This window comes from Gymnoscopelus braueri, assembly GCF_963280865.1.
Source record: "Gymnoscopelus braueri genome assembly, chromosome: 11".
Classification (NCBI taxonomy): domain Eukaryota; kingdom Metazoa; phylum Chordata; class Actinopteri; order Myctophiformes; family Myctophidae; genus Gymnoscopelus; species Gymnoscopelus braueri.
In genome coordinates, this window is record NC_137613.1 from 37,289,130 (window position 1) to 37,307,831 (window position 18,702).

The following is an 18,702-nucleotide window of genomic DNA, read 5'->3' on the forward strand; positions in this document are numbered from 1 at the left end:
TGCAATCTTTGGTTCCAGAAAGAAACGTTGAGATTAAAGTTCTTTAATATACAGGTATATAGACACTTCATTGACCGCTGTCTGCCAGAGGTCTACACTTGGTCCTTTTTTGCCTCTACAGTCTACAGACACCTAATCTCTTAGTCGAAAATAGCCAATCTACAAGCTCACAACACGACAGGTGCCGCAAAATACTTGGATAATTTATTATAAACCATATCACGTATATAACATGATCGTATATGAGTTTAAACATCAAGCACAAATAAAAAGTTGTCTTTAAAATGTCAGAAGGGACTGAGGGGCATGTGACTTGCATTGTGAATGTCACATTATGACTGGTGGAAAAAACACATCCATAGCTGAGTGGTTAGTGAGCCCGCCTAGGGAGCCAGAGGCCCTGGTTGCCCCAGGTACGATTCCAGGCCACGCCAGCATATGTGTCGATGAAATGAAATTTGTCCCTGAGCAAGACTCTTAACCCCTAATTGCTCACAGGCCCTCATTGGAAACAAGCCCGCAAGGACTTTCATGAACGTCCTGTTAAAAGGAATTATCCTTACATACAAAGAATGCAAGAGAAAGCAAGTGACAAACGTGCTCTTGAAAGAAAGAAAGAAAGAAGAGAGGGAGAGTAATCAAGTAGGGAGAGAGAAAGATTGCTAAAGAAAAATGGGGAGAAAGGAGAGACAGAGAAAACTGGAGGGGATCATATATATTTACTGTTACCTGATAACAAAAACGGATTAACTGAATCTCTGCATAATCTCTCTGTGAGTCATAGACAAACATGAGCAGAATGTGCATGAAGAGCCTCCGTCAACAGAACTGATAGATGCTGATAATCTTGTTGATGAATGTGGGCTGAATTATACTATTGGCTCAGAGCCCAGCATCTCTCAGTGGCATCGCCAGGTTAGTTACAGTGCTACAGTAATTACAATCTTGATTTCAAGGTGAGGCTTTTATTCTTTATTCTTTATTCTGATCCCCAATTCCCCATTAGCTTCCGCTGCCGCAGTCACCTGATCAGATCAGTCTTCCTGGGGTCCAAATAAAACTTCACAACATAAAATATTCATACAAACAACAACGGACACTCGTCAGTCAGTCTAAATCTAAGTTACACTAAAATGCTGGGGTTTCATGTTGTCTGCTACCCCTTAAATCCCTTCCCTATGCATGCACATTCAGTCAGTACTACACACGCACGCACTCACGCACTCACACACACACACTCTGCACAGAGCGCATGGATAATTTAGAAGCAAGTGTGCTATGCAGGGCAGGAATTTCATGGAGGCCATGGCCGCCATATGGCCCATCAGTTTGGCCTTCTGCCCCTCAAAATATTATTATGCCCTGAGGACCACAATTCTTATATGAGACGATTCACGAAGATCACCCAGGGTTATTCTCTATAGAGAAATTACTTCCGTGAACCAGGGGATGAACGAGTGGCGTCAGGACTTCGGTACTCTATTAGTACAGCTTGAATCACATTAGTATACACACAGCATACACAAGCAGCATCAGAAAATGAGAAAAAAAATGTCCTACCTTGAGCAGTCTTCTACTTGAATTCATCAGTTGAGTAAGTGATGGCCAGGGTCAAACTTTGGAACTCATCATAGAGAGATAGAGCCCCCCTCTCTCTAGTTCATCCTCGGGCAAGCCCTTCAGCGGCATCTCCAGTTATCTCCATCCTCCATACGTCTGGCTAGTTTCGCCAGTACTTTCCTCCCCTGCAGGGAGCTCCCGGTGTCAATGGCAGTGACCGAACAGCCTCATTCTCCTGGCCGCAATCTCCTCACTCACCCCTGGTAGCCACCCATCGCATACAGATGCTTGTTGGTAACATGTTCATCCTGTTTGATGTTTAGTATTGCACATACTAGCATTCTGGCGTAGCACAGTGGCCAGGGACTTCTGTAGGGCAGGCTTCAGGGCAACACTCACAGCCGTATAGGAGAACAGACTACATTCGCTGAGAAGAAGCTGAGCTTGATATGGTGGGAGAGGTTGGATTCCCACGCACACTAGACATACCCTTCAGCGCCCTCCATGCAAGTGAGTTCCTCACTTTAAGGTTGGGTTGGCCGATGAGGTATTTAAAGTCAATTACTTCTTTCAGGGCATTGCCTCCTGAACGACTATAGGTGAGGGTGTTATAGGTGATAACCACAGTTTGTTGTCATTAGAGGTGTATGGTCTGTGAGGGTGTTATAGGTGATGACCACAGTTTGTTGTCATTAGAGGTGTATGGTCTGTGAGGGTGTTATAGGTGATATGATAACCACAGTTTGTTGTCATTAGAGGTGTATGGTCTGTGAGGGTGTAATAGGTGATAACCACAGTTTGTTGTCATTAGAGGTGTATGGTCTGTGAGGGTGTAATAGGTGATAACCACAGTTTGTTGCCATTAGAGGTGTATGGTCTGTGAGGGTGTTATAGGTGACCTTAGTTTTCTTGGCATTTATCGCAAGACCAATCTTGGCCCACTCTGACACAACTCTGGTCAGGAGCACCTGTGCCTTCTCCACATGGTCAGGCAGATGTCATCTGTATAGTCTAGGTCTGCTAAGAGAAGACAAGTTCTTGCTCCCCTCTACTGATAGCCTGCGGTCATCATCTTGGCTCTTACCCTAGCTCCATAAAGAACCTCTCACTCCGCTATACAGCTCCGAGATGAGGTTCTATGTCGTTCTCATCCGGAATCGGTGGAACGTCCGCCAAGGCTCCGCTGTTTACCCTTTTGTATACATCGTATCCCAAAACTAATGGTAGATTCCAAACCGCACGGATGTTTACGGTTTGGTCCGGAGCATAATATTTTAGGTCCGGAGCGAAACTACCCGTTTAAATCGCTTATTTAGTCAGCCTGTGGCCATGTTTCCCATTGTAGCCAAACCAGGAGCAGTACTGGCAGCGGACGAAGGGGGGTTTTCAGGGTTGAATGGAAAACATGGCCACAGGTTGACTAAATAAGCGATTTAAACGGGTAGTTTCGCTCCGGACCTAAAATATTATGCTCCGGACCAAACCTTAAACATCCGTGCGGTTTGGAATCTACCATTAGTTTTGGGATACGATGTATACAAAAGGGTAAACAGCGGAACCTTGGAGGACGTTCCACCGATTCTGGATGACAACGACATAGAACCTCATCTCGGAGCTGTTTAGCGGAGTGAGAGGTTCTTTATGGAGCTACTCTTACCCATGGCTCTTACATGGCTCCTATAGCCCAGAGTAGGTTGGGAGGGACTCCATAAGCTTGAAGGTGGAAGGTGGAATGGTGGATATCTGAAAGACAGACAGAAAATTCAACCACAGAGCTTAGGGGGCCGTCAACAATGTACTCAACATTATGTTTATTGAAAGAAGCAATTGAAAATACAAATGACTAAATCCTAATCCTAAATTAGGATTTAGTGATTAGTATTTTCAATTGCTTCCAAACCATGTATTTTTACGTTTTTATGTTTTACTGTAAATTATGTAATAATTACTGCCATAACAGTATAACTGAGCATTGAGTTATTATTATATATATAATATATATATAATCAAAAACCTTGCATCTCCATATTTCAACTTTTTATGTTTTAAAACATAAATTCATGCCCCACTTTGTCAAACGTGTCTCACAACAGTAGCAAAATTAGTTACTTTTTGTACAACACACAGCCTATCTGTACACATCAGATTCAATCACGACTAAAGCAAACACACACACACACACACACACACACACACACACACACACACACACACACACACACACACACTAACTTTATGAGCTTTACTAGACCTGCACATATTGAGCATCTTATCTGCAACACTAACACACATCATGACATAATGGAGAAGTGGGCGTTGTGGCGGTAGTGCACTTTGTCCTGATCGGCCACCGTATGGTGTCGTGGCGTTTGCTGATGTACACACAGTGCAACCATTAGCCAGCTGGCCGTGTTTATACTTTCGGTTCACGATATAACGTCACATTCTCAGATTTCTCACTAATAACGTTACGCCGAGTTTGAGTTTCTTTTAGACGTCAAGATGAGACGCGCCGGTTTGGGTAAGAGACGAGCTTCTACTGTGTTCATTCACTCCTTTGTTGTTTAGCTTAGCATGCTAGCTAAAAATACTATTAGCTTTATACTGTAGCTACAGCAGTGGTTCTCAAAGTGGATTCCAGGGACTCTGTCTGTGGGTTCCTTTTGGGGGGTCTAAATTGACCCTTAGAAGTCTGTAACTCTGACAGTGTACAAATGGAACCAAATGGACCCGTTAGGGTCCATCGTTAGGGTCCATTTGGTTCCATTTGTACACTGTCAGAGTTAAGGGGAGACCTAGCCCTGAAACATGACTGTCATACAAGCGTCATGTGAACCATGGCTAAGGGGAGACCTAGAAATGTAAACGTTTGAGAACCACTGAGCTACAGGATATTACTGGCAGATTGTTTAAGTTCAGGCCCACGGTCAGTGGTGGAAAAAGTTCTAAAATATTTTACTTAAGTAAAAGTATCAATACTGCAATGTAGAAATACGCTGTTACAAGTAAAAGCCCGGAATTCTAAATTTACTTGAGTAAAAGTACACAAGTATTGGCATCAAAATGTACCTAATGTACCAAAAGTAGAAAGCACTCATCTATGCAGACTGTCCCATTTCACAAGTTTTCAAATGTATACAAATCTTTTGAAAATAGCAGATCTACAAGCTCACATTGTGAGCTTGTAGATTGGCTATTTTCAAATGGCCTAAATGTAAACAGAGCTGAAGTGGTTAATGTATGTTTTGTAATAATAATCTAAATCTATAAAGTAACGTAACTAAAGTTGTCACATAATTGTAGTGGAGTAAATGTATAATATTTGCCTCTGAGATGTAGTGGAGTAAAAGTACAGAACATTGGAAATACTCCAGTAAAGTAAAAAAATACCTCAAAATTAGTACAGTACTTGAGTAAATATACTTAGTTACTTTCCACCACTGGAATTGTAATGTTAAGCAACGTTTATTGACACTGTCATTTAATCTAGGTGAAGGAGGCCCTCCTGGACAATATACAGCAAGTGGATACAGTGTCTACGAAGAGGAAAATGAACACTTACAAGAAGGTCTCAGAGCCAAAGTTACCGCTTTGAAAAGTGTAAGCATCTTTTCCAACCATTATCCAGTGGTAAACCTCAATGGCTAACAATTATTTATGTCTACGATTTGATAATACTATTGGTGATCGGCAAACTGTCATGTGTTTATTTATAGCTGACGATTGATATCGGAACGGAAGTCAAATACCAGAACAAGATGTTAGATGACATGGTGAGTTTCACTTATACAAAAATAACACTAATCATGTTAATTAAGAAATACATGTACTTAACCTATTAAGACCTGGAACGCATCTGTGTCACTTTTTGATTTGAGCTAAAAAGCATTATTTTACACTTCGGCTATTCAAAAATAGCAGATATACAAGCTCATGCCGCGCTATGAGCTTGTATATCTGCTATTTTTGAAAAATCGTGAAAATGTGTGCAAATCTTTGAATATATATATATTGTTTTAAAGCGAACATTTTTAACTTGAATCTTTACTTCTGGGGGTCCCTGGAACAAAGTATTTTGAGATGGGGTTCGGCGGCCAAATACATATAATTTTTTCAGAATACTGTTGGGATTTAGAAGACATTTGTAGAATCGGCTTCAGGTCTTAATGGGTTAAACAACATTGTTGTACTGTATATTGACATGGGCAATGTTTTATCCCTCTTTCTCCACCTCTTAGGACTCAGACTTTGACTCCACAGGGGGCCTGCTGGGAGCCACCATTGGCAGAGTCAAACATCTCGCCAGAGGCAGCCAGACCAAGCTGCTGTGTTATATGCTTCTGTTTTGCTGTTTTGTCTTCTTCATCCTGTATTGGTTCATCAAGCTGAGGTGATCGGAGAACCCTTCGGACTTCCCACATAATCTCCACATCTCCCTGCCCAGTCTGTGACATGATGACAGGTCTGGACGAGGCAGCAGCGATGACGAGTCGACAATGATACTTCAGGGCTTTTAATGATCTATCTACAGAACAGGAATTCTTCAAGTCATTTAGCCATCTCTACAATAACCTATAATGCTGGCTTAGAAAGAATAAGGGATGATGTATGATAAAAGTACACATTGCCAATAATTGGTTGTTTTCAGTCCATTGTCCTCAATAGATTCACAAAATGTATACTGTGTGGTAGATCCTTATAAGCAGGGGTATGTTCATTGATATCAAGTCATGGAATAGTAGAAGCTTAAAGGACCACACTGGCGATCTGGCATGTTTAGCCTATTGATACTATATTTATTTTTGTCATTACTGCCAACAATTCCATAGTTTGAGTTTGGAGAAAGCCATGTACACATTGTGGTCCTTAGACTTCTGTTAGGCATGTCAATGATGCGACTGTAATTCTGCCTTTTGGTCAGTGTTATTAACAATGCTGTCCAGAAAAATCTGATCCCAGTATTAAACATGTATGTTTTTATAGAATGAATGGAAATAATCATTCTAGCATCTGTAGGAGCTATTCTTTGCCACATGTACTCAACTTTGTTGTACATTATTTTCCATGTAAATAAACAAGATGTTCTAATCTAGATTTAACATTTGAGTCTGCAGTTACATTGAAACATTATTCAAAGAGTCTGACAAGATGGTCTGTGTTTAGCATTATTTTATACACACATTTCATTGTACATTAAAAACTGTACACATGAGTCATTAAGTTTTCCCTAGACTAAGAATGCCCAACACGGTCAGCAGCTAACAGTATTAAAATGTAGTTAGAAATGTGATCAAATCTGCAAGGGCACATGGAGAGAATGGATAAGGCCATGAAGAGAAAATTACGTACTGAAATCTTCAGTGGAATATTTTACATTAATTCACTTGTTTGGCTCTCACTCATTCTAAATGAACAAGGTCCATACAACAAAAATATATAAACACAAAGTAATTTGAAAATACATCTGAAAATAGTTGTTTGGACGAGTTTTGTATATTTTGAAATTCAATGTTAAATACATTTGCTTGGAGTAGAATTGTATGGCAAATGTGCTACAGTCCTGCTCCCGTCAATATCACTAGGTCATTATGTGAACTGCACTTGAGGTGATCCATTTAATACATTCATTATATTAAATGAGTAATCGTTAAAGTGATGGAAAATCACTTCTTGGGAAGGGTGTCCATGTACTTGCAGATGATTCCCAGCATGACCTCATCAGCCCCTCCACCAATTGATATCAATCTGGCATCTCTGTAAAGAAAAGATACAAAATATTAGCTAGGTTGTTGTTTCCCCCCCCCCCCAAAAAAAACAGTTACTATACTTTCACACTTCACTGTGTGTGCTGCAGTAAATCCTTTTCAAAGAAATAAACAATAATGAGAATTGGTTTATTTATTTATCTGAGTGAAATCAATTTTGTTATATCTATATATTTTCTGTTTGATTTACCCCATCACTAGAGGTCAGTGTGGTGTTAAATAAGACTTATTACTACATATTTACTTTTTTATCAGTATTACTTTAATTTAAAATAATCCAGTAACTGCTGGACTTTATATTGACTTTGTATTATACTGCTGTGGCCTTTCTTACCTGTAGAACCTGCTGATCAGTACATCGTTGGTGAAGCCCATTCCCCCCCAGAACTGGAGACAGCTGTCGCCCACTTCCCTGGACAGACGGCCTACCTTCAGCTTAGCCATAGATGCCAGCTTGGTCACATCATTTCCTCTGATGTACAACACTACAGCAAGAACAGGTCAAATAGAGAGGGAGGGAAAGAGTGAAAAAAAAAAAAAGATGGAGAAAAAGATTTACAGATTAAACAGACATTGTTTAAATTCAGTGGTTCCTACGTTGCCATCACATCTGATTCACAAAAGGTTTAAGAGTGAGTAGAACAGAATAGAATAAAATGGGTGAATCAGGAGCCGGCAAACCAAAGCAAACCGTTTGATGTGTCTGTGGGTGGCAGCAGGCAGGTCCTTCTTGAAATCAAGGGTGCGAGCACGACTCCAAGTCGTTTCAACAATACTAAACGTACTTACCGGGGGCACGGTCTGGAAAAGTAACTTTATGATAAATCTCAGTAAGAGAATACCAGCACTCACGGAACAGTCCTTTTAAGGCACTTTTATTCACATATATGCGTGCACCGAGTTGTTAGTACTATGAGCTTGTAGATCTGCTATTTTTGAAAAATCATGAAAATGCGTGCAAATCTTTGAATATATATTGTTTAAAGCAAACATTTTTAACTCTATTCTTTGCTTCCCTGGAACAAAACATTTTGAGATATAGGTCGGCGGCCAAATACATATAATTTTGGGGGTCCTTGAAATGAAAAAGTTTGAGAACCACTGATAGAAAACTGTTGGGATTTAGAAGACATTTGTAGAATCGGCTTCAGGTCTCAATGGGTTAAGTAGGCATGGTATGCTGCAGAGCAGACAGCAACGTACGCATTTCGGCGCCAAGCCTTCATCAGCGTTGTGTGCTGCGGGCAACGGAAGTGTCATTTATAGTGTCCGTAGGTAAGACAACTTCCCCTGTCCCATGTACAGATCAACAACTTCCAACCAACTTGTATACAAAGCGCAGTTATAAATTAAAACGTCACAATACATTATACGTTCAGAGTCCTTGAGTCTTTGAATACAATTAAATAAAGCTAATCTGAGTCTGTTCCAATATAGGGGTCCAAGTAAAGTAGTAAAGCATAAACATGTTAATTCACTAAATACCGAATACAATAATAATGCAGGTCCTTCTTGAAGCCATTAACAGGTAAAGGGTTAGAATCAGCTGATGTGGTGATCAGGGGTATAACTACCGTAATAATTGGGCCCGTCAAAAATGTAAATAAATCAATACTAATAAGAATAAATTCCTACGAATAAACAGCGTGGGCCCCTGTAATTGGGCCCATTAAGGTTAAGTTGATTCTATATCACAACATATTTAACCGGGTAAGCATCTGAGTCATTTTAGATTTTAGCTATTCAAAAAATCGTGAAAATGTGTGCAAATCTTAGAATATACAGTATATATATAATATATATACTTTTTGAAAGCGAACATTTTAAACTCAAATCTTTGCTTTTGGGGGTCCCAGGAACAAAATATGTTGAGATGGGGGGGGGGGGGGTTGGGTGTCCGCGGCCAAATTATTTATTTCAATAATTTTGAGGTCCTAGACATGAGCACCACTGATATAGCAACATACATACAGTATGTCAGAAAACTGTTAGGATTTAGAAGTCATTTTTAGAATCAGGCCTCAGGTCTTAATGGGTTAAGAGTAGGACATACGCTGGGGACAGCTTCATGGCAAAGCAGTACCTTATGATACTTACCTAACGAGGGAGACAATGGAGATGTACAAACATGAAGCAGTCGAGAATGAGAAAGCAAAGCTCCCAAAAATAAAATGTATTTTTTATACTGTAGCAGCAAGCCATTTGCAACAAAGTATGCAACAGATGATCAACTTGTTAAGCAAGCAAACCGACTGGTGGATATTTACAAAGATGATATAACCTTTGCTATATCATGATGCAACTTTTGTCATTCTGTGGATGCTTAAGAAAAACGATTTAAAAAGTGAACACAGTCCAAGAGCTAACAAAGATGTTGATTGTTGAGAACAATGCATCACTGCAGGTTTTGGGGAGGTTTGCACTGTTTTTCTTAACAATCCCCAGTGACATCTGCTGAACGTTCCTTTTCTAAATTGAAGCTGATTAAAAGTTATCCGCAGAGCTGGGGGAGACAGAGCCTTTCTGGACTCGCAATAATATAATCAACTAGAGGTCTCCGCCAGGTCAGGTAAGTTCTTGTGGCCTCCTGGTGGCGCTATAATAGGGCAATGTGAAAAGGGTGGCATTTCTTCCTCGGCCTGCTGGGAATGTGCGTGCAAATTTTCACGGAAATCGCACGCCACGTTCATGATTTCAGACATTTTGTTCAAAACGGACCAATCCTGCAAACTTTGGAAGTCAACCTTAGCCAATCAGGATGGAATATGAAATATCGGAAAGATGCGTCTTGATCACATGACTATAGAGATACTGTGTACCGATGTGCGTGATGTTTGGATAAAATCTGAAGGATTAATATCCAAAAATGTATTTGACATAAGTCGGCCTCCTGGTGGCGCTGTAAAAAGCAGATGTGAAAAATGCAGTGCAGATGTTTTTCCTTGGCCTCTAGGGAGTGTGCGTGCAAAGTTTCACGCAGATCGGTGCAGTTATAGTTAAAAATGCAAATCGGCCTGTTATAGCGCCACCATGAGGCTGATGTGAAAAGTTTTAAGTGCCATTTCTTCCTCGGCCTAGTGGGAATGTGCGTGTGCAATTTTATGGAAATGGCAAGCTGCGTTCATGGTTTGAGGCAGTTTGTTCAAAACGGACCAATCCTGCAAACTTTGGATGGTAACCTTAGCCAATGAGGATGGAATATGGGAAATCGGACAGATCAGGGTTGATCACATGACTATAGAGATACTGTGTACCGATTTGCATGAGGTTTGGTTAAAAACTGTAGGAGTAATGGGGAAAAATGGGTTTTGCACAAATCGGCCTCCTGGTGGCGCTATGACAGGCCTATGTGAAAAATTTGTGGCAGAGGTTCTGAATTGGCATCCAGGGAGTGGGTGTGCACAGTTTCGCAGCGACCGGGCCAACGGTGCCTGAGATTTGGTGGTAACACACAGACAGGACACACGGACGGACGGACACACACACGGACACACGGACGGACGGACGGACAGGGGCGAAAACATACTCTCTCGCCATGCCTTTCGGCCTGGCGGAGACAACAATGCCTGTATGTGACAGCTAAAGACCTGAAAGTGCACCTTATAGTCTAAATAAGTAGAGCCTCTTTCAGTTTATTTATTTGTTATGGTGTGCTGTCACAATAATACAGTATTTTTCATCTGTTGTGTGGCGCAACGTCATCAATAATAATTTTCATCCGTTTCATGGTGCTGCGTCACCAATGTTTTTCATGTCTTGTGTTGCGGTGACACCAGACTTTGTAAAGTAGCCACTGTAGCCCATCACTATCTTGAGTTGACTTGCTTATTGGGAATGCATTCCACCTTCCTTCGATATATCAGATAAATGCATAGCTATTTCTATTTTCTCTGCATTCCTATAAATGTATTATAGTCTGTTGGCTGTCAGGCTGGCCTAATTGTGGTGTGCAGTGCATTTCACTGTTACCGGTCATTTCATTCGTACGACAATTATTGGCCAAGTAACATTTCATGGTCGTGACAGCCCGAGTGATAGGACTCTGTCACTCACTTGTGGCGCGGTGGAGGAGGGAGCGCAGTAATTCCACCTCCGTTTGCAGCTCAGCCAGCCGGAAGTGGACTGTTTGGTGGTAGAGGACAGGCATCTTAAAGATCTTCCTCTGCCTGGTGTACTGAATGGTCTCTTCTATGATGTTGTCCATCATGGTCACAGCTGTAAGGAGAGAAAAACAATGGTTAATATTACGGTACATATTTTATGAAAAACAAGCATGGAAATGTTTTTTATAACAGTTATTATTATCACTATTATCCCTGAATGCCATATTTTTCAGATACTATTGCTGTATTGTTATTTGAAATTAAGTCCAATCCTAAAAAAACATTTTATATATCTATGACATTTGGTACTTCAAATCACCTCAGATCATCCTGTAGAGATGATGTAAGGGATTTCCCTTAAGGGAAAAAAGTGAGGCGTTTCATGATGTCATGCATGCACATACTGTAGCAGCATGAGCTGTGATTTGTCTAGTATTGACAGGACAGACAAACATTAAATGTTGTTTATTTGTTAGAATCCCCATTAGCTGTGCCCTAAAAGCACTGCTAGTCTTCCTGGGGTCCACATATAAAAACAATACATACTTGTATTTAAAAACATACATTTAAAAAAACAAAACATAAAGAAAAAGTACATTAAACTTTAGTCCAAATACAAAATAATGTATAAGAACACATATAAGACTAATTAAAATGCATTAATAACATAAAATGCATTGTTGTAGTACTTCCTACAACAAATATCTTTCCAGGTGTCTCTTTATTAGATTTTTGAATAGTGATTTCTGTGTCAGCTTGGTCACTAACAGTGGCAAAGAATTCCATGTTTCCATTTCTCTGTATTCTACTGTGCACTTCAATAATTGCGTTTGCCTTGGGAAGTGAAAACCGGCCTTGTGTTGCCTGGTAGCATATGTATATGACTCTAAATTGTGTTTCAGCTGACTGTACCGAAATGATGGGGTTTTGGATTGTAAAACCTTCCATGTTGAAAGTAGCAGTGCAGCACTCATTTTGTCTTTAACTTTTCGCGATTCTAGATGGAAGTGCATGGTGTTGATGTTAGTTCTAAATGGACATTGGAGAGCAAGCCGTGCTGCCTTCTTCTGCAATAATTGGAGTTTGCTCAAATCTTTCTTTGTGGCATTCGACCATATTATTTGCCAGTAATCAAGCTGTGAATGAACAAGGGTGTTTAGTACCAGTTTAATTAGATCAATACATACAGTACAACTCCATTGTAGATGTCTTTGCTTAATAAAGGCAGGAGGACTATAAATACATGACAGAAATGATGCACATTTACTGGCATAAGCTACATATTCGTAGTAGTATTCGGAGGTACGTGTGCCTGGTTTGTGTATGTGTGCTAGCCAGCAGCCCCTCATTTGTTTGTGTCTGGACAAAATTATTGTGATTCATCTCATTTTTTTAATAAATGAAAGTATTCAGAAAGTATACAGACAGAATAACTATCATCTAGGGCAGACTTGGGGAATTGGTACATGACTGCAAGGGAGTGAAGAATTTCCCTGGTTGTACTCTTCCTAAAACCTTTCTGATTAGCTTCCCGAAGAGGCTATGACCCATGTTTTCTCTTCAAACAGGGACAGATAACTAATTAGGAGGACTAATAGCTTTAGCCACATGACCCATGCCCCTGTTCTTTGGAAAGGGGGATTGCCAGAAACGAAGGCGAAAATGAAGCCGTAACACCAAGCGGTAGTTTTTCCAATGATCTCAAGCAGCATGTGGGAGGATACAAGTGAAAAGAGCATGATAGCTGGAGCCTGGAGAGGGAGGGAGACATAGAAAGGGAGAAGGAAGAGTAAAGGGAGGCACGGTACAAAGCTCACTCACCATTGGCCACAGCCCAGAGCCTCTCTTCCTGGAACTGAAGCATCTGATAAGTGAAGCCCATTCCCTCCTTGCCAATGATGTTATTGCAGGGCACACGGACGTCATCGAAGAACACTTCGGCTGTATCCGATGATCTCATCCCCATCTTATCAATCTTGCGGGCGATGTGGATTCCTACAGTATGAAAGTAAGGAGGCGAAAGAGAAAGCATCATCGCGGTCTTGGCCAGGGAACATTACAGTATGAGCAACAATCTTGCATAATGAAAACAGGGATTTGACATTACAAGGGTATTGCAGTGACACAGAAACGGAGAACACCATGTTGTACTATGAGCAGGATTTATCTAAAAATACTACAAAAATAGAGGACTTTGGTCTTACCAGGCAGGTTCATGGGGAGGCAGATGAGAGACTTGTTCCTGTGAGGGGCTCCATCACTGGTGTTGGCCAGGAGACACATCCAGTCAGCCTGGGTACCATTGGTAGTCCACATCTTTCCCCCGTTGATCACATATTCATCCCCCTTCCTCACAGCCTTGGTCATTATGCCTGGGAGGATGGAGGAATAGATGAGCGTTTAGATGGATTAACCTCCTAAGCCCTATATACTTCATTGTACAATGGACTGCGAAAATGGCCTATCTACAAGATCACGAGTCGCGATGCTAAGCGTTAACTTGTGAGCATGTTTAGATCGTCTATTTCAGCTTTTCTTTTTGTAAATGTTTTGGAAAACAACATTGGAAAATGTTCACCTATAATGACATGATGACCAAAATAGGGACACCAGGTTGAAAGTGGTTAAGAGATGGAGGAGAGAAGACAGGTGGATGGGGATTCAGATTAATAAATGGATGAATTGCGATCAAGTAAAACCAAACTTTGGTAGGTGAGAATCTGAAGGTTTCAGAGGAGACGGCTCTCACAAAGTGACACTGGTTGTATGAACCATGGGTGTAATAATACTCTATATTGTATAAAGGGCAAAGCTGGACACTTGGGCTGAAATGGGTGTAAGCATGAGTTCTTACTCTGCTTCTGATTCTGATCTCACACTTGTAAGTTGCTCTGGGTAAAAGCATCTGCTAAGAGCTAATGCCTAAATTGTGTAGTAGAATTGAATCGATACAATTTGTCGTACGACAAAGTGCTAAAATAGAAGATCTGCAAGCTCCTAAACGGTTATCATGCAACACATAAGCATGTAGATCCGCTATTTCTGAAATTCGATGAAAGATTTTTGAAAATCTTTAATGACGTGCTCAAAATGGGGATGACAGGGATGATGTAGCCCACAGGGGTGTAGAGCCTAATTTATACTGTGTGAGACAAGCCATGGCTCATGGCTCATAGCTTTGTACTGTAAATGCCCAGAGTTATGCGCCATAAGCCATGAGCCATGGCTTGTTTCACACAGTATAAATTAGCCTTTACACCCCTGTGGGCTACATCATAATGATAAAAGACTAGTTATGCCTACTTAAGTATCCAATCGTTCTCAATTGTGAAACTATTAATGTCAGACTTGCATTTATTATGATGTGTATCTGTCTCTTAGATCATTGGTTCTCAAAGTGGGGTCCGGGGACCCCCAGGGGTCCTTGAGGGAGTTCCAGGGGGTCCCCAGCTAAATGATGGATAGTTAGGAACCAAATGGACCCTTATGGGTCTGTAACTGTGAGAGTGTACAAATGGAACCAAATGGAACCAAATGGAACCGGTCCATTTGGTTCCATTTTGTACACTCTCAAATTAACATTGATTTTACAATATAAATTGGGGTTCCAGAGATAGAAATGTCATTAAATGGGGGTCCGTAGCCTAAATGCATGTCAAACTGGGGGGTCCTTGAAATAAAAATGGTTGAGAATCACTGCTATAGACCCATAAACAATCTTCTCTTATTGATATCCCTGGCATATCTTTTCAAATGGGGGTCTGCGGGCTAACAAGTGTCAATTTGGGGGTCCTTGACATGAAATAGTTTGAGAACCACTGTCTTAGATATCTTCAAATACTGTGCAGTATTTGACAAAACATTCCAGTCAAAAATCGTTTTTTTTTTTCCTTTTCTTTTCCAGGCGATACTTATTCCAAATGGGCATCAGGGGGCTAATGGAAAGGACAAGGTAATAACAGGTAACAGATGAGTGAGATGATAAAAGGAGAGACCTACTGGAGACGTCAGAGCCAGCCCCAACTTCACTCACTCCCAGACAGGCCACTTTGTCTCCCATCACAGAGGGAAGGAGGAACTCTTTCTTCAGCTCGTCTGATCCAAATCTGCACGCGCGCACACACACACACACTTAAGTCAAATGTGCGCACATGCACAGAAAACGCATTCCTGTGCCCATGCACGTGTGTGTGGAGACACTTGAGCAACAGCAGCAAAGTGACTGTTGACGTTGAGTGTTGCAACAAGGCTAAACAAAGCATTGTGTGTTTCAACACCTCAAATGGTTTGAGGGAATACAAGGAGACCTATCTTGGAACCCCCAGGAGGCACACCTATTTTTACAGCCTTATTTTGACTTAGCCTGGTTGGTTGCAGAACATTACTGTACATACGAAGCAAGTGGTTTACATAAGGTAATGTGGCAGCTACTGGGGAAAAAATGCTGTTGGTGTATAATACACATAAACTGGGTGAGCCGAGGGTCGAACCGTCAATCTTCCGATTCCCAGATGGCCGAAACCAGATATCACAATATCAATATAATAGTTTGGTGAAAGTTTCATGTACAGTACCTGGCCAGAGCAGGAGTGGCCATGTCAGTCTGTACACCAATAGCCATTGGGATGCCTCCGCAGCGGATGTTTCCCAGTTCTTCTGACACTGCCACACTGTAGCTGAAGTCTAGGCCCAGTCCTCCATACTCTGGTACAGGAGACACACACAACACACACACACTAAGTTCACTAAACCTGGAGTATTCTTGCCTGAGGGAAAAAGTGAGGGGACATTAGTGGGGGGGGGGGGTTACAAATGTAACCAAATGTACTCCGAGTCCTCGGAATTTAATTAACTTACTATAAGTACTTAAGTAGCTCTGGATAAAGACCAGATTGTAAATCTTAAAGTCATTTTCTGAAAATTCAGAAATGTACGAAAATGCCTACATTAGGTGTCTGATTCATCAATCTATTGTTTTGTCTGTGAATTTTGCAGGAGGGACGCTTTTTCTCACGTCTGCTCGGAGGCATGACTTATGGGACCAAAGCTTGCGTGTCATTAGAATGCCTTATTCTCCGTGCAAAATCAATTACAATAGTACCAAACCTCAAATAAAATATTTATGTGCCCAACATTTATCAACACATATAAAAAAAGAAAGAAAACGTACGTCAAACGATCTTTGTATGCATATTATAGACATGATGCAAAATTGCTAATTATATATTTTCCAGCAGCATCAACTTTTTACCTCGGCTAAGGTGAGTGAGCGTTTGTTCAGTAGAAAGGGCTTATATAATATCCATTCCAAGTTTTACTGGCCTTTGGTTGTGAGGTTTAACTTTGTAAGGGACCAGTCGAAATTTACAGAAGGGGGTCCCTGGAGGAAAATAGGGGAGGGTCATGCCTTTCTAATTTTAGTACAAGGGAGGGTCAGCTAATTTTACTTTGAATCCGAGGGAGGGTCATGCAATTTTGAATTGATAAAATAGTCTGTTTTTTATATACCTTTTTAGTACAGCAGAACAGTGGTCAATGACCCCTCTCTATTTCAAATGATACAAAGGATTCAAATCCAGTAACACCTTGGTCTATTTAGAATCAATGACGGTGGTTCAATGACGGTGGTTAACAAGCCATCAACGCACATCAAGTGTGAACGACCCAGTCAAATCTATACAGCGTCTTAACGATGGTGGTTGAACAATTAAGCAACACTTCAACAGGTGTTAGGCATATTAGAGAGATGCATTTGATTATCCCAATTTCCAATTTTTGTTGCTCATAGAATTACATACACCAGGTAGGTTACAATTACCAATTTATAACTGGATATTCATAATCATTTGAAGTAATTCTGTGCATGTGATTAATTTGGATCTATATGGACAGTTGTGCATAGATGCCAGCCTAGCTCCACAAGTAAAACCAGAATCATCAGGCCATAATTCATAGCCTAATTTGTTACATGTAGGCCACGGGTTTTCAACTGATTATGAACCAGGGACCACCACCCTGACTGAGAATCAACCTGGGGATCACTGTTGTGTTGGGAGGGGGGATATGGGCGTGATGTGGGGGGGAAAGCTTGACATTAAATAATGACTGTTAAGGCCTTAATTTAATTTGTTAATTCGAGGTGAATTAAATCAAGCCCTTAACAGTCATTATTTAACTATGCTAGTGGTCCAGAGCTCAGAAAAGATTGAGAACCACTGATCCATTCTTTCCCATGGTTTCCATTATTCTGTTCTCTTAACCTTCCATATTAAACTCATGTTAATTGATCATTGCAATATATGTATGAGCAAGCACATTGATTGATATGGGCACATTTCCTACTAATGATGACTCAACCAGGTAAACCGTTACAGTTTCCCTTGAAATTCTAACTCCCATTTATGTGGAAGTTCTTGACATCCGACTTCCAAGTAACTGACAAAATTGATGCGTCATCATACATCAAATAAAAGCCTGTATTTACCTTGATGTACTAAAACCTGTCACCTGTACTCACCTGGCATAAAAGGGGTTCTGAGAGCAGCTTGAGCCATTCATTACTAAACTACAACATGAAGAGACCACCGCTGAAGAATTGATTGATTGATTATACTTGCATATTGTTTTTATTAACATTTTTCAGTTTTGTAGTCAGTGTAGTGTTGTTGTGAACTTGTTTCCCCCGAGATTTTTCCCCCGAGTACCCCCCCCCCACATTGGCACATCATTGGTATCATCCACATTGGCCATCATCTTTAGTTTAAAATAACAATTATAAAGCACTTTAAAAAACAATTACAAAGTGCTTTGTACACACAAATAAATACATTTGTGCAAGCGTAAGGGAGAAGTGAAGTTCTCACTAACTACAAACCCATCGTTTCAGAGGACAGATAGACACTAATATAACAAATATAATATAATATAATATAACACTGCATAACTATAAATTCCACAAACCTCATATTTTTGTCATCTGGACTAGTTATTTCCAACAGCTCAAAAAAAAATCTATAATACCAGATACAGTATAATACTATGTAAACAATCTTAGATTAGATGTAGGCCTATTTGAGAGTGCAGAGGCATAACTGCTTTGATGCATGTCACATTAACGAGCATCAACGAGCATCAGCTGACACACAACACCCCCCTCTGCAGTGTTTTAAACTGAAAGTGACTGGAGTCTGTTTCATTTCTCTCCAAAATAGCTTGAATATAGAAGAAGATGATTAATAATTACTGTGATTATGATAAGCTTTAAATTTCGTATC

At 40.6% G+C, this 18,702-nt stretch overlaps 2 protein-coding genes across 2 annotated transcripts in view; one reads left to right on the forward strand and one right to left on the reverse strand.

The window, feature by feature from the left end:
- Positions 1-3,931: 3,931 nt before the first annotated feature.
- bet1 (Bet1 golgi vesicular membrane trafficking protein) lies at positions 3,932-6,652 on the forward strand. Its single transcript, XM_080442958.1, has 4 exons — positions 3,932-4,081; positions 5,051-5,160; positions 5,277-5,333; positions 5,799-6,652. The coding sequence occupies exons 1-4, from the start codon at positions 4,063-4,065 to the stop codon at positions 5,952-5,954; spliced, it is 342 nt and encodes a 113-aa protein (XP_080299084.1). The 5' UTR covers positions 3,932-4,062; the 3' UTR covers positions 5,955-6,652.
- A 62-nt stretch (positions 6,653-6,714) lies between these two features.
- The window catches only part of LOC308095844 (putative acyl-CoA dehydrogenase 6), a 33,463-nt gene continuing 21,475 nt past the window's right edge, over positions 6,715-18,702 (reverse strand). The window contains exons 3-9 of the mRNA XM_080442957.1: positions 16,003-16,132; positions 15,428-15,534; positions 13,633-13,800; positions 13,250-13,423; positions 11,379-11,540; positions 7,660-7,810; positions 6,715-7,314 (exon numbers count right to left, since the gene is read on the reverse strand). Coding sequence (XP_080299083.1) covers positions 7,224-7,314; positions 7,660-7,810; positions 11,379-11,540; positions 13,250-13,423; positions 13,633-13,800; positions 15,428-15,534; positions 16,003-16,132 — 983 coding nt within the window. The 3' untranslated portion in view covers positions 6,715-7,223. The remainder of the gene's footprint in view (positions 7,315-7,659; positions 7,811-11,378; positions 11,541-13,249; positions 13,424-13,632; positions 13,801-15,427; positions 15,535-16,002; positions 16,133-18,702) is intronic.